We start from the raw sequence: 24151 nt of genomic DNA on the forward strand, positions 1-24151 counted from the left end.
GGTTCGATCCTCCAACACAAGCAGCTCAGACGAGCGATCAACCGACTGAGCTAAATCCCGCCCATGCATGTCTCAGGGCTACTGTTCCCCAATACCAATAAATGTTTGTATCTCATAAGCTCAAAGGGCCATAACTTAATTTAAAAAATGGATATATCATCATGAAATTCAAACTTGATCTATAATATTACATTATAAAGTTATACACAAACTTTCAGCTCACTATTTCAAGGCATTCTGAAATGTACACTTGCACCGACCAGTGATCCATAACTGGTTCAACAAAGGCCATGGTTTGTGCTATCCTGCCTGTGGGAAGCGCAAATAAAAGATCCCTTGCTGCTAATCGGAAAGAGTAGCCCATGAAGTGGCGACAGCGGGTTTCTTCTCAAAATCTGTGTGGTCCTTAACCATTTGTCTGATGCCATATAACCGTAAATAAAATGTGTTGAGTGCGTCGTTAAATAAAACATTTCTTTCTTTCTTTCTGAACCGATTGTTTTTTAAATTGCACACAAAAATAGCATTTTACTTTTCTTCTCACTGGTTTATTATTGTAACACATGTAGCACGTGCTACAGACCCTGCGGTTCAGGGGATCCTGCGGCGAGGCATTGTGTACATTTTCCCCAGGTCATTATCCCCTCTCCCCAAGGGGGCTGCAAAATATATATCAAAACAAATTTTCTTATCTCCCAAGTGCAAGGGTCATAACTCAAAAATGGGTAAATCACCATGAAAGTTAAACTTGATCTGTAACAGAACATGGCAATGCGTTGTGAAAAAACATCCGGAAAACTATGTGGAATAGACAGAAGGATGGAGATACAATCTAATTAAAATTAGCTCCACTATTACTAGCTCCACTATTATATGTGGATCTAACAGCATCCCGTTGGGGTTCATGTCCAGTTGACCTTTCATTCGACCAATCAAAACCTTACTTGCAAAATCATGCCAGTGATTTGAAAAGAATACATTATGCCGAGGGTATAGGAAATAATTCGGGTGAATTACGAAGTATGTCGGAAACTAATTTCAATATAAAATTTGTTTCAAGACGAAAAAAACCCTGTGATGGTAGGGGGGCCTATAGCCATAAAATCTGTTTATACTAGTATACAATCCAGAGTTTATTACTGCACTTTTCCCCCTGTTTTTTCAATGTTGAAATAGACCAACAAGTTCGCCTATTGCATAAACAGCCATTCCAGGAAAAGTGTTACAATTAAAACTGACTAACTGTGAAAAAATTAACTCAATGGGATAGGTAAGAAAGCACTATTTTCAGTAATGACTATCAATGTAGAACCCAATTCTTGAAAATTACACACCTAATAGTCATAATTTACGAAATACCTTGTTTTGATTATGACATATACCTTATCATGTTACGGACGTTAATAAAAAGTGAATAACAATGCCATTTTTATTCAAATAAAGTTATGAAAATATTGAAGTTGGATTTTCCTTTACTGGATGCCATACTTTTAAGAAACCATAAACTCTGTATGGTATATTTATCCATGTTTTAATAGAAACGAGATAGGATACATTATGTTTTCATTTGTATAAACTGTAATATTTTACTTCTCTTTCGTTTTGAAAATAAGAAATAATGGGTCCTTTCAAACAACAAAGCATATTTGTTCGCTGATTTAACATTTTAAAACAAATGTAACAAACAGATTTAACAAAGAACCTGATAAAATAGTTAACATTGTCATTGTAGATAATAAAAAAATCATCATTTTCTTTTTAGGTCTGTCTACAAGCTAAATAAACGATCAATCCTCTCAATCTCCTGCATTTCGAGTTTAAAACATCTCTTAGTTTTCCCGAGTGCACTGGATGGTTGTTCCAGCTGTAGCAGGATTTTATCATTGGCTACCCATATCTGGTTTGTAATTGGAGGCCAGTTAAAAAGGTTTTCGTACTTCCCACATCTTGTCATGAATTCTATTAAACACGTGGAGTCATTTTCGTCAGTTTCAGTTATTACTCCAATGTACCATCTTCCATCGTAAACAGCAGCAACCCATTGATCAACTGTATGTGTTATAGCTTCTTCGACAACCGACGCATTTGACTGTTCATCAGCTGTATGTGTTATGGTCTCTTCGACAACTGACGTATTTGATTGTTTATCTTTTTCTTTTGAGTCCTGGATTGATGCTTTTGTCTGTTTTGTCTTTAACTGATGAACTGTCCATCCCTCACAAGGTGTAGAGGTTGGGTCTCTAATGCACGACTGACAATTGCAAGAGAGCTCTCGAACGCACAGCGATGTGTTTGATACAGGTACCACTGCATGTAGCTTCAGTGTACCATGAATTATCATTGGCGTGAGCCTCTTCTCCATAGTTTTTGCTGCTGTGGCATATTCATCCTGTGAGTAAAGGAAGTATTTCACCTTGCTTCCGTTTTCCTCATTTGACAGACCCCATGCATAAAAATCTTGGGCTCCTTGAATGCTACATTTTCCTTGCTTTACAGCCATATCTGCTGATCGTTTCACACTGCCACCCAACACGTCACATGGCCCTTTGCCATGACCAGATTCCAAATAATTCCATCTTACTTCCAATCCGAACTCAAGAAAATGGTATTGTAGGATCTGGAAAATAAATTTGTTTCTATACTGACTTGTTGGTGAATCTGTTAGATAATGTACAGTTGCGATTTGCGGGTACTCTTTCTTCAGAATAGGTAATAATTTTCTTAGAACTGCATACACTGCTGTCGAGTTATGGTGCATCAGATCTGAAAGTGCAACAAAGCTTTGCAATTTCTTGCTATGGTCATCTGGAAAGTAAACTACAATAGTATGTAGCGTGACCATCGTGCTGTTACAGTATGCTGACTGAATTTCCTCTACTGACGAACAAAGAAAATTCTCCGCAAAATCCATCCATACAAGTACATGTCCTGCTTGAAGATTCATTCGTAATCGTTTCATCTCTGCATACTGTATTTGTACACGTTTTACGTGCTGTCTAAATGTTGATAATTCTGATATAAATGTTTCTTTGAATTTCGTTTTTGGTACTGTTTCTTCTACCTCTTTCCATCTCAGCTTTTCTCCATCTTTTACTTTCTTCCAATTTATAAACTTGACGGATTCTGAACATTTCGTATCAATTTCACACGCGATATGTTCGTCATCATATGCCTTGATGAATACATCTGGGTTTTTTGAAGACTAAATAACAGATTGCCTCAAACTCCGTAATTTCAGAGCCATGTTCTGGTGACGAGGGCACAGACATGTTCTTCTTGCTAAAAAGTTAGCATGTAGTATATATGTTGGTTTCATTTGGTAAAAAACAGACTTTGATATTTTTACATCCGGATTTTCCAATTGGAATTTGGCATGAATGTTGTGTAGAAAGTCTGTCAAAAGCCGCTTCTGATTTGCAACCCCACGAGCACGTTTAACATCCCTTTTTCCAGGCAGAAGAACGCTGTTGTCTTCACGCTCCAAAAATGCAATTACAGTCTCCAGCAGCTGTACTTTTATTGTTCTCCGTGTACGTTTTGGCAACAAATATTTCATGCTTTTTTGTCTGCTTATTCCAACGGCCTTACTAAATGTTGACAAACATCTGTACTTCTTTACCACTGCGCACGCAATATTATAAGTCTTTCTGTTCTTTGTCATGTTCGCCTTGATATCTGCTATTATTGCATTAGACATAAGCAACCGACTTCTTACTAATTTGTATCCCTTTGGATCTAATCCAGATTTTCTCATTTGGAATTTTGTTCTTCTGTGTGGTGTCAGGGTGTTTTCTTCAATTGATGAACAATCCGCTAAAAACGAGTTATCACTTGTACACCTTTCATTTCTGCGGATTCTTTCAAGTTTCTTCTGTAAACGTTTCTTGTCTCTATTCAAACATTTTATTTTCACCCTAAGGTCTTCATTTTCTCTGTAAGATCTACGTAAAGCTCGTTTGTGTGTCTACCCATCTGAAAGCAATTCGAAAAGATATATTTGGACTACGAACTGTGATGGAATCCTTTCGATTCCATCCAGAACTTATTTTACAATTTTTACGTGATACTGAATTTTATTCAAAATTTTAATTATATATATATATCTGTGATATTTGCAATTTTTACACAGTCCTTTACACTGTGTTTTTATTTAACTGTTGGATTTTTATATTGATGATGCTCATCACACTGTTGTTTCATTTTACCACAGTTTGACACCCAATAGCCGATGTATTTTTCGTGCTGGGGTGTCGTTAAACATTCATTCATTCATTCATTCATTCATTCATTCGTTTGTGTGTCTTTCTTAATCCAGCAGACACACTGTTTTTTTAATATCGGCATTTTTACTATTAGTTTACCAGTTATGTCCTGTGTTGAAATTTTGCTTCTAGTACATGAACTAGGGTATTTACTGCCACTATCTAAATTATGTTCCATGACATTCTTCTGGTTGTTTTCCTTTTTTTTTTATTTATGTAATATTTTTTAACCCGTATATTTGTTTCTTTTCTTTGTTTCTTCAAAGCAGCCAAACTCAGTTGTGCAACGGGTACATAGCGGTTTCTGCGTCTCTGTCTTTCTCTTTCGTAAAATATGTTTCTGTTTTCAAATATTTGTTTTTCTCTCCATCTTTTCTGACGTTCAGCGTTCGACAATGGCATCTGTAATATAAAACATGTATATTTTTCGCAATACGCGTATATGCATCATTGTTTCAATCACACAGACTGAAAACAAATATTGAAATTATTTGTTGAAAATTTTAGCCCATAATATTAAATTATTTTATTAACGTCTTTTATATGCACTTTCCCCATAAACAGGACAGTACATACCATGGCCTTTGACATAGCAGTGGTGGTGCACTGGATGGAATGGGAAAAAGCCCAATGATAGACATCCACTGAAGAGGTTCGATCCTGCGAACGTGGCACCTCAAGCGAGCGCTCAACCGACTGAGCTAGATCCCGCCCCACTTAGTTCATAGGAATACATACAATCCAGACTGGTCTAAAGGCCACCTATATATATATATATATATATATATATATATATATATATATATATATATATATATATATATATAACAGCCACCTGCCCATAACAGCCGCAATATTAATCCGCCCAATGCTTTTCCTTCTTTATTTTATCTGTATACATTGTATAGCATCCACCTTTCCATGACAACCAATCTTGCCGGTTCCTTTAAATGGCCATTATATACTGGTTCGACTGTATATGGATATGTATATTTTTTTTCTAGATCAGGATATGTGCTAGTAATTATTCTGTACTTTTAAAATAAAGTCGTATTATAATTAATAGCCTATTAAATTATTTATCACTAACAACATGGAGAAGTAAAATATTAACGTCCGTAACGAACCAATGTCATCAAACATCAATTAAACAACAACACCAATTTACCACCGTGCATAAAAGATTATTAAATCGTTCAAAGTTTGGAAAAGAAAATATATATATATTTCATAAAATATATTAGTAAACAAACTGAAAATCAATGTACTTACGATTTCTTGAAGGTAATATATCTCATGGTATCTCACACACTCGCCCAAACTATACTTTCAAATTGTCGTCTGCTCGAGTTGATATTACAACGGTGTCGACTCATTTGGTTGTGGTATAATAAAAGTTCCGATTTCGAAGCAGGGTACGTTAGAAAGTTTTCGTTACGGACGTTAGTTGTTATGGATGTTAATGAGTTCACATATAATCATGTTTATTTTACAATATATTTTGTTTCTTGAATATCTTATTATTTTCCAAAATACAATTTAGTCTGTTACTTTAAATGTAGGTGAATAATTCATAAAATAATGCACCGTTTGAAGATATTGCACGTTATGGACGTTAATGTTTTATATGCGACAGAGTTGTTTTACTCAGGTAACGGACTCTAATTTCTACTATTTTGTCTAGATGACACAAGTCTTTGGGGTTTTTTAAAAATACAATGCATCGTGAGGTGAAATAGACAGATGTGATGTTTCAATTAATATGACGTTCAGATACTTTGCCGTGTCACTTTATTGTTACGGACGTTAATGCAATTTTGGCGACAATAAACATGGCGCCCATACATATGTAAAATATAGACTTAATGAAAAGACTCATTCATTTTGTGACAAACAGTATTCATCGTAAAAATATTTAGCAACTGCGGGCTTTGTCACAAATGCATATTACTTTTATTTTGATCATAATGCTAGAATATAAATAAGCGACATGGCAAAAGTGGCATTTTTAGACACTTAACCCGTAAGCCATTTAGTTTTATGATCGATCAAACTTAACATGGAGTGTTTATCGAAACGAAGTCGGTATCTTATAAAAAATACAACAACTGAGTTATTTATTCTAATTCCGCTTATTGTTAATTGCTGGCGACACCTTTTTACGGTAATTGCAACACTTTTCCTGGAATGGCTGAAAGTCTTGACGGATATTTTTAGAATTTGTATGCTCCCGAATAACGTTATAAAAGCCGAAGTGTAATTGGTCAATATTTAAATTGTTATTTATAGATGAAATGTCACCTGGACATGGGGGTCCATGCAATGCTGTTAGATCTACTGATGAGACCAGTAGAGCTAATTTTAATCAGATAAGAGATAAAAACTAGTCCCCTCGGAGTGTAATTTTATATTATTATTATTAGTATTATTCAAATCAATCTTATCATTTGACATAACTCCCAAAACTCAAATTTCCTGTTTTCTGCTTTATCTTAGTCTTTTTTTTTATTCTGTCCTTTCAATACCAAATGGTAGACAGTAGAATGGAAGCACACTACATGTAAATGGTTGCAGAATTTTCTTAACAGTTACAGAAGTGATCACCAAAGCCACTCCCAAGGGCCAAAATGGAAACACATAGGACAACAGTAAGATGCAGTCACAATCAGATCTGTTGGGTTCTGGAGCTGGGAGGTATTGTATTGTCTCAACGGCTGCATGAAATCAGTTACTAATGCAGTCTTCGTTTCTAAAACAGCATATTTATAAAAGGAAAACCAATGCCAAGATAAATAATTTTATTAACAAAACATAAACATGCTATTTACATTGTTAACATAATACTGATGAAATGACACATCAGTCTTTAAACAAAAATGCTTCTATTGAATAAATAGCATTTGTTTTTACAATAACAATATTTAAGACCGGGTACCTTTTTTGACCATTTAGAAGGCTTCACCAATATACATGTGTTAATAAAATATAAATATGGTAAACATCCATCTATAATACACAGATCATTTCAGATAACTAGAAAATTACATAATTGTTAAGATCTTATAAGATAAAGGTAGAGAAACTATGAATATTTATTCAACAAGGCATCTTACAATTACATATTTAAATAATATTCTCATGTGAAGTGACGGTCTAGTTGAACTTCTCAACAAATACAATTTATTCTAATAGTGTCTTGTGTGCCATAATAAAACAAAACTGAATACCATCCCATCATATACCCAACAAAGCTAAAACAATTTATCATCCATTAAAAGCTTTTGTAGAAGATATCGCTGGCACTATAATTTGCGATATCTCCTGCGATATTCTAAGACATATCGCTTCTTATAATCTCGATTGGTCAATTTTTAATTACAAGACATTATTTTGTTATGTCACTGTGTATGTTTCAGTGCTAAACCTATCATTAGTGACGTCATGGCACTGTCGTTCTGCTAGTTAACGAATCTGCCACTTTCAAATATAGAGACATTGAATCCACATTGTTTACAATTGTCGCAAATGAAAAGAATGATAATGGATGATAAAAAGAATACTCCCCTTGTGTCTTGTGATATGATAATTTATCAGCACTCATTGATAAAAGTATAAAAATCCTCGGCAAGCCTCAGATTTCATACTTTTATCAATGAGTGCTGATAAATTATCATATCACAAGACACGAGGGGAGTATCCTCTCTCTATATATAAAACTGTCTCTTAATATTTCAGAAATAAAATACTTTAAATTATATGTATTTAATTATAATTACAAACTTCCAGCCATTATACAATTTACTCTATTCTGATTGGATGACGTTGCAGAAAAACGTAATGTTATCTTTCAATAAACCTCAGAAAATTACATCATTACATCAAATGGGATGTAAAAACTGATTTATGAATTATGTGTATTTTTAACTAAATAAAATGTGTTGTTTGTAATTATAAAAATTGCTTGTCATTTTGTTGTGAATGTATCGATGTATAACAGTAACAAAAATAAAATCACTTCAATACACTACACAATTTTATACAATATGTGACTCTTATAAATCGATAAATTAAAAAAAAAACACCTAAAAACAATTCTTATATAAACTTTCATATCATTATAAGTGAAGAAAAATTTGAGTATTGAAAAAAAAAAGTTTTTTGGTCCACAACATTTATATTTCAACCAGTTTTGTTTGCTCCTAATCATATATTTGTTTTCAAATTACATTTTGTTACAACAAAAAATCTAGTAGTCCTTTGTTTGTTACATACATGATAAGCTAATTAACTCTCAGAATGTGAAAAGGGTTACCATGTAAGCTGTTATTGTATGATACAGGTAAAATTCTGATGGAATGATGGGTACAAAACATTATTTTAACAACACACAAAAATTAATGTCCAGCATTTGTGGAGACCTTATTAAGAAAAGTCTAGTTGTAGAAAACCATATTATGACATACATATATTCACCCCTACACCCCGTGATAAAAAAACAAATATATAGCAGGCACCCTCAGTTGCTGGCAGCTTCAGGTGCCTTTGTCCTAGGCTACTCCTTCAAAACAGCAGGAAGTAACTTTTGAATGAACTTTTTAACAATTGTAGGGGCGGGATGAAGCCTAGTGGTAAACCGTTTGCCTGATATGTGGCCGATCTAGGATCGATCCTCGTCAGCAGGCCCATTGGGCTATTTCTCGTTAACTTACTTAAAATTGAAGTACTAATTAAAATCTAAACAAAAGCCCGCATGTTGGATCCACAGAAGATGCACTAACAGAGAGATGGTAGGGGTCCCATCAAAGTTACCTAATCATTCTAAACATCGAAATTTTGTGTTGCAATCAGCAATCAGCAATGTATTAACAACTTTTATATCACAAAAATAAGAAACTTTTCACGATGACCAACCCTAACTAATGGTGGTCTCTTAATTTCCAACTTTGCCAGTTACAACTACTGATATTCTTGTAGTACTACAGATAAATGTATATTATCCGCCAACGAACATGTGGTTTTCATTTCATTTCATTTCAACTTATTTTCGTGCTTATATCCAATCAAGGTTCAAGCACACTGTCCTGGGCACACACCTTAGCTATTTTGTAAATATGAATATCTTGCCTCCAAATCACCACACAATATTAGTAGTTTAAGCTATCTCTCTCTTTAGGTGACATGCGATTTTTACTACTATTTAGTAAAATTATATTAACTTAAAGTAAAGTAGGGCTAGTGAATTTTTAATTGTAGTTAGTAAAGTTTTTAAATCACTGATCCCATGGCTAGTACATTTGATAAATATTCTAGATGATGTGCATGGCGTCAGGAAGTTAACCGTGTTACTCCCACTCAGTACCACATTACTGGCATCCATTCAGGCATTACATCTTTCAATTATATACAGACATTTCTATGCTAGTAGTGAATGAAATTTGGTCTACAATATCGCATTCCCTTATTTGGTTCTCTCAATCTATAGGTATTAAAAATATATATAAACTTATGATGGGAGAGGGGTCATGAGCTCTCAGATGCTAAAAATATACATTCTGTGAATATTTCAACCATTTTATAATAAATAATAAAAAGACAACAAAAAAGCCCAGCTAATAGCCAAGATACATCCGTTGCTCATATCTGAGCAAAATATTTAATGTCCCTTTTTCTCCCATTAGTAAAATCTTTCTGTCCGTCAACAGACATATCTAAGATCCACTTTAAACAAAAGCAGGTCTTAAAGTTCATATATGTCAAAATGGACAGCCTATTGTGAAGTAGAAGAATCACTTGAAGCCAGTAAAGTCTATCATGTTGATACTGACATCGAGAGCTACATAAAAACGACACGAGTTGAACGCAAGTGCATACACAGGACTGCTTCGTCTTCCTGAGTAGTAAACCTGGAAAGAGAGAAAAAAACAAAAATCCAGAGTGATGAAAACAAATCCATACCATTCAGTAGTTTGTTATCATTTTGATGGAACTGTAAACAGCTAGGTGATTTAATAACTATTTTATATGCAGGAATATATTGTTACCTATACCCAGACTCGCCCTCCTTTCAATTATTTTGTTTGTTTGTTAATAATTACAATATAGACCTATGTAACACAAAACAACAAATAGTATTCAGAAATTACAAGTGTTCTGTTATCACAAATTGCAGATAAAAATAGGGTCAATATTGAAATTGATATTTTCAAAACATTCATTTCATTTCAATTTATTTCCATGCTTATATCCAATTTAGATTCAAATACACTGTCCTGTGCACACACCTCGGCTATCTGGACTGTTTATCCAGGACAGTTGCCATACACCTACCCACTGAGCTGTTAAAACTAGTTTTGGGTGTAAGCCAGCATTGGTGTGAGAACCCAGGACATAGCTGTACATCCAATGTTCTAACAACCATAAAACCGAGCCCTTCTCGTTTTAAATGAAATCAAACTGAAAGCGGTTGGAGGTAGTAGGTAAAAATTAAAGGTATAGTTATGTTATGAAGTAAAATGAAAAAACAACAACCCAGAAGCAATCACAACAATTTATGCTCTTAAAAATGCTTAATTCTCAAGTTGTTGGGCATAGTGGAAGCCATCCACTAGACCTCATGTTTCATATGCCTGTTGTCTAACATGACACCTGAATTGGCTGTGACTGACGCATGTCCCCGAGTCGCGTCATCCCATACCGGGCTGTCCCTGTCATCACAGCATACTGGTCTAACACGACTCACCCGAATTGGCTGTGACTGTCGCATGTCCCAGAGTCGCGTCATTCCATACTGGGCTGTCCCTGTCATCACAGCATACTGGTCTAACACGACTCACTCGAATTGGCTGTGACTGTCGCATGTCCCAGAGTCGCGTCATCCCACACCGAGCTGTTCCTGTCATCACAGTATATTGGTCTAACATGACTCACCTGAATTTGCTATGACTGTCCCATGTCCCATGTCCCAGAATCGAGTCATCCCTACCGGGCTGTTCCTGTCATCACAGCATACTGGTCTTAACATGGCACACCTAAATTGGCTGTAACTTGTCATATATCTCAGAGTCGCATCATCCCATACCGGGCTGTTCCTGTCATCACAGTATATTGGTTTAACACGACTCACCTGAATTGGCTGTGACTGTCGCATGTCCCATAGTTGCGTCATCCCATACCGGGCTGTTCCTGTCATCACAGTATATTGGTCTAACATGACTCACCTGAATTTGCTATGACTGTCCCATGTCCCAAAATCGAGTCATCCCTACCGGGCTGTTCCTGTCATCACAGCATACTGGTCTTAACATGGCACACCTAAATTGGCTGTAACTTGTCATATATCTCAGAGTCGCATCATCCCATACCGGGCTGTTCCTGTCATCACAGTATATTGGTCTAACACGACTCACCTGAATTGGCTGTGACTGTCGCATGTCCCATAGTCGCGTCATCCCATACCGGGCTGTTCCTGTCATCACAGCATACTGGTCGTCTGTCTGAACACAGTACAGAGCTGTGTCATACGGTTCCTCCCATTCTGCTACACTGTAATAGAAAAAAATAAATTATGGACAATTAAAGGCACACGAAGGCTTACATTGGTGTATATTTAAAAAAATTCCTCCATTCTATTTATTGCTTTCTCATCCCATCTAATCTCACCTGTTGTTGCCAATTGTTATATCTTTCTATGTTGATGTTCGATTCAAAACAATTCTTCAATTTTGCACCAGTTGAAATTTTAATTATAATAAAACTTAAAGGAAATATACTGAACACGGGAAACATAAATATTAATTTAGATTTCATCCATTTATTTATAATTATTCAGTCTGAATACCATTAGTTTGTGTGTCTATTAAAATTGTCATTTTCTTGTAAACATTTAGGCCTATTTTGACAAGTCTGTATCCTGAATTAATCTTATCATAAAAAACTTTTATATTAACTCTTTCACCACTAAGTTTTACAGCCTTGACCTTCCCTGCACACCGAGTTTAAATAGCAGATTTATGATCATGTTTGTTAAAGGATAAAACTACTTGTTTTATCATTAATTTTAGTTATAGGCTATACATTTCCAGAAAGGTGAATGGACGGCTGTCCAGATAAAAATAATACTTTAAAAATGTTATGTTATAAATCTGGTAATTACAGGTAAACTATGCATATTACTCACCTATTTGAGTAGGTAGGACTGGTAATTTAAAAAAAAACCCAGTACAAATGTTTTTCTTGTTGGATAATTAATTAATTAACATTCCAGTTATAATTTTAGAAATATATTTACAATGCTTTTGCAAAATTAACAAGCCATAATAAGCTTTCATTTCATCAACAGAAACATCATTGTTGTTAGCAGGATCTGTATCACGCTTTTTTTGGCATTCATGTTGGTAAATTACACAATTTTTCCATACACTGTATTGGAATAAAATAGCGAAAAGTACTCTATGGAGTTTGTGTTGACGTCAAACACTTTTACGGGCCCCAGATTTTTAGTAAAGATTGATCTGCAGGTAACCGAATATGGCTCATGTGTCCAGGTAAACTCAGGCGCGTGGTAAAACAGTGGCAAGTCATCTTGTAACTCGTCATCGGTATCATTTTCTTCTAAATTGCCATGTTGAATGACATTTCGTTCACGATCGCCAATCTCGATTAAATCAAATGCACCAAAGTCCATATTATCCCACATTTCATCATCGGAAAACCCGTCATCTGAATCGCAACCATTGTTTTCAATAGACGAAATTTCGTCACCTCGGTTCATGTTTAATTACAGTCAGAATATCAGTATAAACTTGGAAAAACTCATTCAAAATTCGCTAGAACATGGGCGCAGCCATTACAGTGTGTCACATGGCAGCTATGGTCGCGCGAGATTTTGTCTAATTATAATATTGACGCGTCACTCGGCGCCAAATATGAACAGGTGTTACAAGCCGCTAAACCGGCCTGTCGTGCTGAGAGGCACTGGATATCGCTAGCCGGTATACCGGCCTGTCGTGGTGAAAGAGTTAATATATTCACTTTTTCTTTGTTCTTCAGTATATGCTCTTGATTTTTTTTTCTGAGGTGACCTTCGGGTCTCAGAAATATTTTTTTAATGCAATATTATTTTTACAATTTTTAAAATGTTTTCTCAGTTGCTGACCTATATGATATATATATATGGCATAAATCTATTCAACACCTACATCTATCCATCAAAATAACAATAAAAAAACCTGAAAAAAAGCTACACATGCATTACATTATGTCACTAGACATGCCAACTACAATGACTAACTGTAAGATAATGAATTAAGAGACGAGGTAATCAATGTAATTTACCATGAAGCTGTGCGTACATCCCAAAGCCTGAGATACGAATCGTAGCCACACGTGAGCAACGTGTTTGGCGAGGTAAACGTCATGTCGAGGACCCCAGCGCCACGCTTGTGGTTGGTACCAAGCTGTAACGCCATCTCACAGCTGTAATTAAAAAAACACACACATTATGCTTGGTGCACACCTACCGATTAACACAGACTGAAAATGTGTACCTGCACACAACAGGCGAAGTGACAGTCTAATCATGGCAAAAGTGCAGATTAAGACGAGACTGTCGCATCTTTACCCTTCACCCACCAACCGATTTATGCTAACGCGACTGTAGAGTCGGTGTTAATCGGTAGGTGTGTGCCAAGCATTAAAGTAATAGACCTAACACTATGACATATTTTTCACTACTAGAGCAGTTTTTGATAATGTAAAAAGAATTTTCATGTTCATACATCTGATGTGTTTCTGGTAGTCCTGGTTTTGTAATACAGTACAGGGCTTCTAGATTATGGTAGCCCCACTCCCATGGCTAGTGATATTCAATTTGGGCTAGTAAATAACTATTGCCATGCCCGGTGGCTAGAGAAAAAACCCAATTTGTCAAATGTTGCAGTTAAGTCTATTTTGTAAATATGAATATCCTGACCCCACAGGCACTCCAAACCCCAATGTTAGTGTTTTTAAACTCTATCTCCCTCTTAAGGTGACATATCTGATTATTACTATTATTAAGTAAAATTGTATTAACTTAAAGTGAAGTAGGGTAGTGAATTTTTAATCATGGCTGGTAACTTTTTAAAATCACCGATCCTATGGCTAATGGATTTTTAAAAAATTCTAGAAGCCCTGAATATGGTATCCCAAAATAAATTTTTCATAATTCTAATAAGGCATGTACCTCAAAGAAATGACGATTATCAATTATCCAGTGTAAATAAACATGAGTATATATATACTGAATGCACATAAAAAGTGTGATATCTAAACATATATATGTATAATTACTCATTATTTATGTATATGCCCATCATTCCAGTGAGCCTGGTACAGACCCGACTAAAATCTGACTATCTTAAATGGGCTCAAGCTGTTCAGTGTAGTACCTGTTGAGGTCCCAGATGGCTAAAGGTGGTATCCCTCCACATCCTGCTGACCCCACGGCCAGCACTGTGCCATCAGGTGACACACCGAGACTCCACACTCGGTCATGGATTTGGAGAGTCTTCCGTGGTTTACTGAAGCTGTTATTGCATGACAGAGATGTTATCTGAAACAATGGCAATTTAAAGTTAAAGTTTGTTTTGTGTTAGGACACCACTAGATTTAATGGTAATTTAAGTGGGCCAGTTAATGATCTTGAGTACAGTGTCTGTGCTCATCACTACAAATACTTAGCTTTCTCATCTTCTGTCACTGTTAAAACTGATCACTGAATACAAAAGCTAATAGAGAAGAGTAGATACGAGTACAAGAGATAAGCACTTCTGACAATGACTGGGACGTTGAGTTAAACAAAGGACTGACAAAAGTATGGTACATAAGTTGGTGGTTGTAAATGCCATCTACTGCCAAAAGTTGTCACTGAATATTTGTAAAAAAACCAATTCATTTCAACTTATGTTCGTGCTTATATCCAATTAAGGTACACACCTTAGCTATATGGGCTGTCTGTCCAGGACAGTGGGTTAGTTGTTTGTGGTTTGTGAGAGACAAGAGGGTGTAGTGGTCTTGCACCTACCCACTGAGTCCTTAAACTGACATGAACTACAGAAATGACAACAGAGGACATAGAGTCTTGGCCAGGAGAGGTGAGTGATCACTCCCGCTCCCCTCCACATTCACTGGGATAGCTTTAGGAGAGCTGCAGATTGATATCCTTGCAACACAAATATTTAATACATTTTATTTGAAAGTTCATGTAATAGCTAGCCTATAGCACCATTTCAGGAATGTGATCTTCAGCTCACCTGATTTTGCTCATGTCGAACATGCACTATATTTTGAAAGAGTCAGACTCACCAGACCCAGTTTCAGTGTGTGTTAGGCTTTAGTAAAATAAACCCTGTAATCTACCTTCACATGACAATCCCTGGAGCCGGAGATGAGCAGATCACCCAGGAGATCCACACACTGAGTGTCGCCTGTGTGTACCTTCAGGAAGTGGAACAACATGGACCCGGTTGATGTTGACCACCCTCCAATACTGCCGTCTCTGAAAAAAAAAAAAAAAAAAAATTCAATTATGTGTATTATTAACTCTACATATCTAAACATTGGTTAAACTAAAATTAATTCCAGTGTGTGCCCTGAATAACTAGCATTCTGTGAGTACAGCTAAAGCAATATTATACATGATGTTCCCTATTGTGCCCAATACATTTCTGTATAAATTCCTAAGTTTAATGGACATAACTCTGGTAACAATTGGCTAATCCCTCATAAAAGTCCAACCTGATCTCTAACTCTATATGATAAAGCTAAATACACAAAATGTTGGACAGACAGACAGACAGATATAAAACCGACTGTTCCCTCAAATTGGACTGGTAGGGGACTAATAATTTACTTTATTATCCATATGGTTCAACATAACCAAGTTAATAATAATCATACGAAGCACATGTGTAATAACAAGTGTGATGATGTAATTTTGGGAAGTGATGTCATAACATGACGTTGCTTCTCCAGTCCTAGTTCAGACTGTGCAATTGAAATATGATGTGTTGTGGCTAGTTGTGGCTGAAACATTTTGAGTTGGGTCTTGTTATTTATAAAGAAAACAACACTAATAATATGGATAATAAAGAAATTATTACACTCACGTGTTTGTCGTACTGATTTTACGAAACTCATGTCAGAATTCATGTATTACCCTCACTCTTGCTTAGGCCATACAAAAATCCTGACATTCGTTTCGTAAAATCAGTATGACACACATGCTCATATAATAGCCTCTATCTCTAACCTGCATCCAGCAACAAGGAGATCTTTTTTGATGACAAACCGACTAACATCATCTCGAAAGCCTTCAAGTCTGTGCTGTGAGTTTTCAGCCAGATAGCCATTTTGTTTCAGTCTGAAGCAGCGGATGACATTTTGTGTTGAAATCCAAATTGTCTGCTTTTCATACTGCATCCATGGCATTAACCTGTCAAAATACACCAGAAACTACAGACTGGTATATACATATATGCATACATGTATGTCACAGTTAACATTTTAAAATTTAATCATTCAATATCAATTAAAATGGAAGATTGTACATTAAGTTTGTAAAATTAATTTATTCAATAAAACAAATGTTTTATGGTTTTCAACAGTTTTTATACTTTAAATAAAACATTTGTATGCAGAAATTGCATCAAAAAGTACATGTGTAACACTATTCTTGCTATATTAATTTCTGAGTAAACTGACTGCCAATTTACAATTTATGTTTTAAAACTATATTTATCTAATGACACATCAAGTTCAGGAATGAGGAAAACACCAGTAAGGAGTCATTCATGTTCACTTCCCCACAGATACATGCAACCTTTTAGCTTCTGAGATGTCAAGTATATAGGTTTTTTTTTTAAGTGAATCAAATTAAAAATAGATATTTGTACACATTTGTACACAATGGAGTACATATTGTTGAGCGAACTCAACACTGGACTTAAAGACTTCAAATTACCGTGAAGAGTTACGAAGTAGGGTAACTTCATGACTTTTCTTCTTATTCCAATTCTTGGCAACTCGACATTGCTCCTTCAAGCTTAAGGATTGTCTGAAAAAAGACATTAAAACTTTATTCAAATACAAATATGAATCAGTGTACAAAATTATATTTAATATACATATGTATATATGTAACAGATGTTCATAAAATATAATTTGTCAAATCAGAAATGACCATACATGTACATGTTTATTGGTATTCATACATGTACACAAATGTACATTGCAGCATTGAATTTGAACTTATAAATCATTCAAAATTAGCAAAATAGCTCAATTTCAAAATAATCAATATAATATATTAATAATAATATATATGTACACTTTTCAGTCCAAGTCCATACAAATTATTTTTTGTGCTCTTTCATACTTGGGTCATTCTGACCAATGTCCCCAGCTCCCTCCCACTTCTGATCCCCGTATAACCCTATACATGTGCAATTGACATAACATCATTCATAACTGTTCATTTTGTTCTGGCATCTATGGCATTTAAGTGTAGTGTGTGGGAAGGCTGGGGGCACTAACATCAAAATTCTAAAAATAATATATTGGTATCACCTCCCATTTAAAATCAAAGTAATATAGAACTCTCCCAGAGTCAAAACCCCTGAGCCAAGGCTCGACCTTAGCTGTTGCCTGGGGTGTTTTGGTTACCAATTTCTTACTCAGACTACTAGTTGTCTAAACCCGATGGGCTACTAAATTTTTTAGCATGTCCAGTCACTCCACAATCAACAAGATGCTTAATTCGTCGGTGTCTGAAATTCCACCTTTCATGTGAGCGCTCTGCTGCCAGGAATCGCTGTGACTGTTAATTGCTCCCCTTGTCCGACCCACAAGCAGCGACTGCGCAATATGATTTGGTGAAATAAAGGAGTATATTTGCCAGTGGTGGGATTTTCTGTTGGGTCTTGGGTTGTCTATTCATAGTCATGTATGACAATCAACAACACAACCTGGTTCAAGCAAATTAAATTTTTTCTTAATATATTTTTCGGAAGATCATGACTCGACTCTCCCTATAAACTTCAATGAAGTCTAGAAACACACACACCCTGCTAAAAATCCTGCACATGTGCCTGCCCCAACCCCTCCTGCTGATATAAAATTCTGATGTCTATGCCTGGCTAATTTTCTTCCAAGAGCTATCATCCTCAACAAAAATATCACTGCCAATATAACAAATAACTGGACTATTAGTTGCCTTAATTGGATTCAGGGCTTCTAGATTATGGTAGCCTCACTCCCATGGCTAGTAATATTCAGTGTTGGGCTAGTAAATACTTAGTATAACTAGCCCGATGGCTAGTGGAAAAAAAAACCTTGTCAAATGCTTTTTGTAAATATGAATATCTTACCCCCTCTTTCTACCCCAATCTAAGAATTTTAAAGCTCAATCTCCCTCTTTAGGTGACATATCTGATTATTACTATTTGTAAAATTGTATTTATTTAAAGTAGGGCTAGTACATTTTTAATCATGGCTAGTACATTTTTAAAATCACTGATCCCATGGCTAGCGAATTTTTATAAAATTCTAGAAGCCCTGCTTGGATTATTATTATTATTATTATTTTATTTTTTTAAATTGTTGTCACTTGGTTGTTATTGTTGTTTCTGTGGGGGTGGTAATGTATATAATTTTTTAATTCACATACTAAACTTACCCATTTCTGTTCAGATCTCTTATTATGAAAACATTTTTACTGTGTGGTAACCACACGGTATCTAATGAAGTAAGATTTCGGAAACGAGAGCAGGCTTGACATAATCGACCAAGAGACTGTACATCAAGATAGCTGTATATTAGAAGAAGGACATCGTCTGGCAAATAAATTAATGTTAATCGCTTGCGGGACGTTTTTCGACGATAATCACAGACACCACTCTGCCTCCGCTTGTCATTATCATGATTATGATTATCAGCCACCAACATATAAACATCGCTTTTCTCTTGTTTGTTCATTTTTCCATCGACTGGCATGTTTAGATTCATTTGTTACGTTACTGGTATATAAATAAAGATTACTGTCTGGAATTTTTGCTTTGTACATTTTTCGAATTAAGCTTGACAATGGAAATTTCGAAATTGTTGTCAAACTTTCGCAATACTAGCAGACATTATTATTCTTCTGTTTGTAATTTCCGAATGCCTGATGTTTCTCTCAAGTTAGAATCGCATGTCTGTTAGAATGCGCAGTAAAGGCACTTCAGTGTTGTTACTCAGCAGGTGTAATCTATGTGTTCGTTAAAGTTTGTTTTGTTTAACGAAACCACTAGAGTACATTTGAATTATAAATCATTGGATGTCAAATATTTAGTAATTTTTACATATAGCTAGTCTTAGGAACCCCGCACATGCGCATGTGGGCTCGGGGATTAAAACTACTCTGCTCAAAACGATTTATATATGGTACATATACGTACAGTACTATATATCTTGGTAATGGTGGTGGGTTTTTTTGTTTTTGTTTTTGTTGGGGGTTTTTTTGGGGGGAGGGGGGGGGGGCTCACTCGCCCCAAAACCAACTCGCCCCACATTCACAATGTTTAGTCAACTCGCCCCAATTTAAATGTTACCAACTCGCCCCAATTCCACTTTACTATTTTCGAAGTATAAATTGATATAATAATTGACTGACACAAGGAGAAGGTATTGAATCGTGTATCAATATAAGACCTACACGACATCACTGACTATACAGTGACATACAGTAGCATCCCAATTAATTAGCTTTGAAGTCAATCATGTGACAAAGAAGTCGCACATTGCAACTAATTATGTTGCAATAAACACCCATAATCTCCAAGACAGTGCCACGAGGGTGTCGATACTTTTTTCAATCTATATTGTACACTAATTAAAACAAATTAGGGTATAGACGCACAAACAGGTTTAAAGAATAGGCTCGGCAGTGAACTGAGTATACCGGCTTCGGTGGCGTCGTGGTTATGCCATCGGTCTACAGGCTGGTAGGTACTGGGTTCGGATCCCAGTCGAGGCATGGGATTTTTAAGCAGATACCGACTCCAAACTCTGAGAGAGTGCTCCGCAAAGCTCAATGGGTAGGTGTAAACTGCTTGCACCGACCAGTGATCCATAACTGGTTCAACAAAGGCCATGGTTTGTGCTATCCTGCCTGTGGGAAGCGCAAATAAAAGATCCCTTGCTGCTAATCGGAAAGAGTAGCCCATATAGTGGCGACAGCGGGTTTCCTCTCAAAATCTGTATGGTCCTTAACCATATGTCTGACGCCATATAACCGTAACTAACATGTGTTGAGTGCGTCGTTAAATAAAACATTTCTTTCTTTTTTTTGAATTGATCATCATTATATATAATACCTTTGTAAGTACCAATATATACCGTCATGTAACCAATACTATTTAGGACTCGACTTCAAGACAATCTAGGAGAATAAAATACACGATCAAACTGTGCCAATCATAATAATTAATATATTAGTATCCAATACCAAAACCACCCGGAGTTTCACTGTCATTGTAATAAATAAAATGACACTCCAAAATAGTAGACACCATATTGTTTTAATTAGCCTAATTTTCCACTTTTTGGGCCATGTTCAATAGGCCTGTGGGGGTCAGAATGACCATATTCACAGTTATTTCTCCAAACAGACCCGTACGCGAGTGTGTGTGTGTGTGTGTGTGTGTGTGTGTGTGTGTGTGTGTGAGGGGTGCATAGTCTGCCGAGGTCCGTCCGTGGATGTGTACAAAATATTTTGAGGCAAAGAAACATTTCAAATTTACTTCTCAGAATGCAGAAAAATGCATTTCCTGCATTCTAGATTTTAAAAAATGTCGAGGGGGGGGGGGGGGGGGGCATGCTCCCGGACCCCCTACGTACGGGCCTGCCAGATGCAATGAAATTTAAGACTTTTGAACCCCAACCTCTCAGGCCCCTTGGAGGGGGTTAGAAAAATCAAACGGCACAATCGGGGAACCCAACATTAATGACATAATTAACAAATTAGATAAACCATTTGATGACATTTACATATACATGTAATATATAAAGACTATTTGGTTGTAGCTTAGACAAGATTTTTTAAAACTGCCTTAATGTCCCCTTTTGGGTTCAGACTTCTGCCTTCAGGTCAGAATAACCAAACTGACAATTTGTCTCTTCATGTACCAACGAATATACCCTCAAAATATGGTTGGAATTGGGCAAGTTGTTTTGAAGAAGAAGTTAAAAAATAATTAACTAGATCTTTCAACAAAATTTCTAGCCAAAATTTCATGTTCTTGTTCGTAGACGGGCGAGTTCATTACGGTATGGGTTGGGATCACCACGACGCCCATGATTGTTCAGGAAATGGTTTATTTAACGACGCACTCAACACATTTTATTTACGGTTTACGGAGGAAACCCGCTGTCGTCACTTCATGGGTTACTCTTTCCGATTAGCAGCAAAGGATCTTTTATATGCACAATCCCGTAGACACGATAACACATACCACGGCCTTTGATATACCAGTCGCGGTGCACTGGCTGAAGCGAGAAATAGCCCAATGGACCCACCGACGGGGATCGATCCTAGACCGACCGCGCATCAAGCGAGCGTTTTACCACTGGGCTACGTCCCTCACCCCTTGCCTCATTGAGTAGCCTACGTCTGTATAACATCGGAAAACATGTATCTATATAATATATGGGCTCGAGAACAGCTGAGTTTATTATAATGCGCGCGCACGCACGCACACTCATATTTAAATAAACTGAAAACAAGAAAACAAAACAAAAGTAAGTCATAATCATTTGTATACGTCGATTGGCTTATACGCTAAACTACGTCGTGTTCAGTTAGGCAAACACACAGACCTATACGAAATAACTATAGTAGGAGACTCCACATTATCGGAGGAAATTGCAACCAATCAACTGTTCATTGGAGGAGTGAAACTGAAAGACGATAACATTGTTAACAACCGAAAAACATTTGAGTCAGATTACTGAAATATATCGGGATCGCCATTGGTAAACGCTTTGTAGGCCAGCGAATAAAACGCAAATTTAAAAATACAGTCAAAAATAAATGTCGCTACAGTCGTGGACTTCATAATTTGTCAATGGGAAATTATTCCTATCATATGTGATGGGCTAGTTGAGTACTTCCGGTGGTATCGGGCTAAAATGTAGATGTAAAAGTTAGTTTGTTTCGTTTAACGACACCACTAGAGCACATTGATTTATCGGCTATTGAATGTCAAACATTCTGTAATTTTGACATACACATGATACAGTCTTATAGAGGAAACGCACTACATTTTTCCATTAGTAGCAAGGGATCTTTTTATATGTAGGGACCGCGGACACTTTTTAAATATGACAAGAATGATATTGATTGTTTGTTATAGCCTACTGAAGAAATACCTTTAAAAGAATAAAACAATTCAAAAAACAAAAACAAAAAATTCAATTGGTCCTGACCCCCAAAATAAAAAAGTTGTAATCAGGGTAGGTAACTCCGTTTTGCAAAAAAAAAAAAAAAAAAAAAAAAAAAAAAAAACCCAAAAGGTTTGGCACACTCAAAATTGTAGGAATGTATTCATTATTTTCAAATAAAATACCTTCAATACCATTAATATAATCAGTATTATAATACCCATCCACCCCAAAAAAGAGTTCAACATAAAAAAACTGCCATATTTGTCACATAAGCATATATCGTACAACATGAGGAATGTAATAAAACTCATTATCTCGCCTTCATGTAAAATTCTTTAATCTCATTGGTTGTTTGCCGTTGGACAAATCCCTTATCCCCCTGTGGGCGGAGCCAAATTCTCTTATACCCCGTCTGTAATTTCCAACAGTTTCCAGCCGCCCCAGTTAATGCTAAAGCAATAATTAGATTATAAATAACATTGATAATCAATCAAGTATACATAATTAATTTTATTTTTACTATAAAATACACTATTTCAATACTTTTAAAAGCTGCAATGTTGAACTCGGCCACCTAATTACGGTCGTGGTGTTATTGTATTAATGCGCGATTAGCAACAGTTGTTTTTTTGTTTTGTTTTTATTATATAATTTTTTTTTTACTACATACATTTCTGATAAAAAAAGAGTGTTTTTTTTTAAATTTTTATTAATATCTGTTTCAGACAATTTCGTATTAAAACATTTGAAGTTAAAAACTCGTTTATCGATGGAACTATTTTTCGTCACTCGCAAGTGGTTTCGTTCGCGTCCAAAATGTGTACCATTAATGTTGTATCTGTCAAAATGTCAACTTGTGTGTGTGTGTTATATGAGAGATGGAGAGAAGAGAGAAGTGGGACAGAGAGACAGTGAAGGGGGTTGGGGGGGGGGAGAGGAAAAGGAGGACAGAGCAAGAGAGATAACAGATGTATGTTAGGTTTTTGGAAATTGAGTTTCTTCATAATTTCAAAATTTGGAATAATTAGAGAATGCTTCATTGTTGGTTGTATGGCTTATTAGCTAGCCTGTCTTTGATTTTTAAAAAATAAGTTAGTGGCATTACAAAACAAAATTACATCACCCATGCTGTGTTATTGAGACAATTATATACACATTTAGTGCTGTCAAAGGTGTGCAAACAGTGGTTTAATTGGTGAAACGAAAAGTCGTAGAATAGTTAGGATTTTTTTGGGTGTTTTTTTTACACATTGAGTATATAATGTCAAAGTTGACATTTTTACCTGGGTACCACTTTAATAGATTACAGCCAGTGCTCCATAACTGGTGTAACAAAGGCCGTGGTGTGTACTATCCTGTCTGTGGGATGGTGCATATAAAAGATCCCTTGATGCTAATTGAAAAGAGTAGCCCATGAAGTGGCGACAGTG

General features: G+C 35.9%; 3 protein-coding genes across 8 annotated transcripts in view; 1 reads left to right on the top strand and 2 right to left on the bottom strand.

The window, feature by feature from the left end:
• Nucleotides 1-1499: 1499 nt before the first annotated feature.
• On the bottom strand, nt 1500-3126 carry LOC121382530. Its single transcript, XM_041511989.1, has one exon. It carries the CDS (start codon nt 2957-2959, stop codon nt 1769-1771), a length of 1191 nt encoding a protein of 396 aa, XP_041367923.1. The 5' UTR covers nt 2960-3126; the 3' UTR covers nt 1500-1768.
• A 4792-nt stretch (nt 3127-7918) lies between these two features.
• LOC121383425 (F-box/WD repeat-containing protein 4-like) lies at nt 7919-19427 on the bottom strand. The gene is made up of 8 exons (XM_041513443.1): nt 18976-19427; nt 17263-17355; nt 16552-16734; nt 15660-15798; nt 14690-14853; nt 13596-13736; nt 11669-11804; nt 7919-10165 (listed from the first exon to the last, which is right to left on the bottom strand). The coding sequence occupies exons 1-8, from the start codon at nt 19302-19304 to the stop codon at nt 10049-10051; spliced, it is 1302 nt and encodes a 433-aa protein (XP_041369377.1). The 5' UTR covers nt 19305-19427; the 3' UTR covers nt 7919-10048.
• Nucleotides 19428-22211: 2784 nt separating this feature from the next.
• Nucleotides 22212-24151, top strand: part of LOC121382984 (flocculation protein FLO11-like) — a 53047-nt gene continuing 51107 nt past the window's right edge. For all 6 annotated transcript variants that reach the window (XM_041512695.1, XM_041512698.1, XM_041512696.1 and 3 more), the window contains exon 1: nt 22212-22310. The gene's annotated coding sequence lies outside the window, so the exon portion shown is untranslated. The remainder of the gene's footprint in view (nt 22311-24151) is intronic.

The sequence above is a fragment of the Gigantopelta aegis genome, chromosome 10 (genome assembly GCF_016097555.1).
Source record: "Gigantopelta aegis isolate Gae_Host chromosome 10, Gae_host_genome, whole genome shotgun sequence".
Lineage (NCBI taxonomy): Eukaryota > Metazoa > Mollusca > Gastropoda > Neomphalida > Peltospiridae > Gigantopelta > Gigantopelta aegis.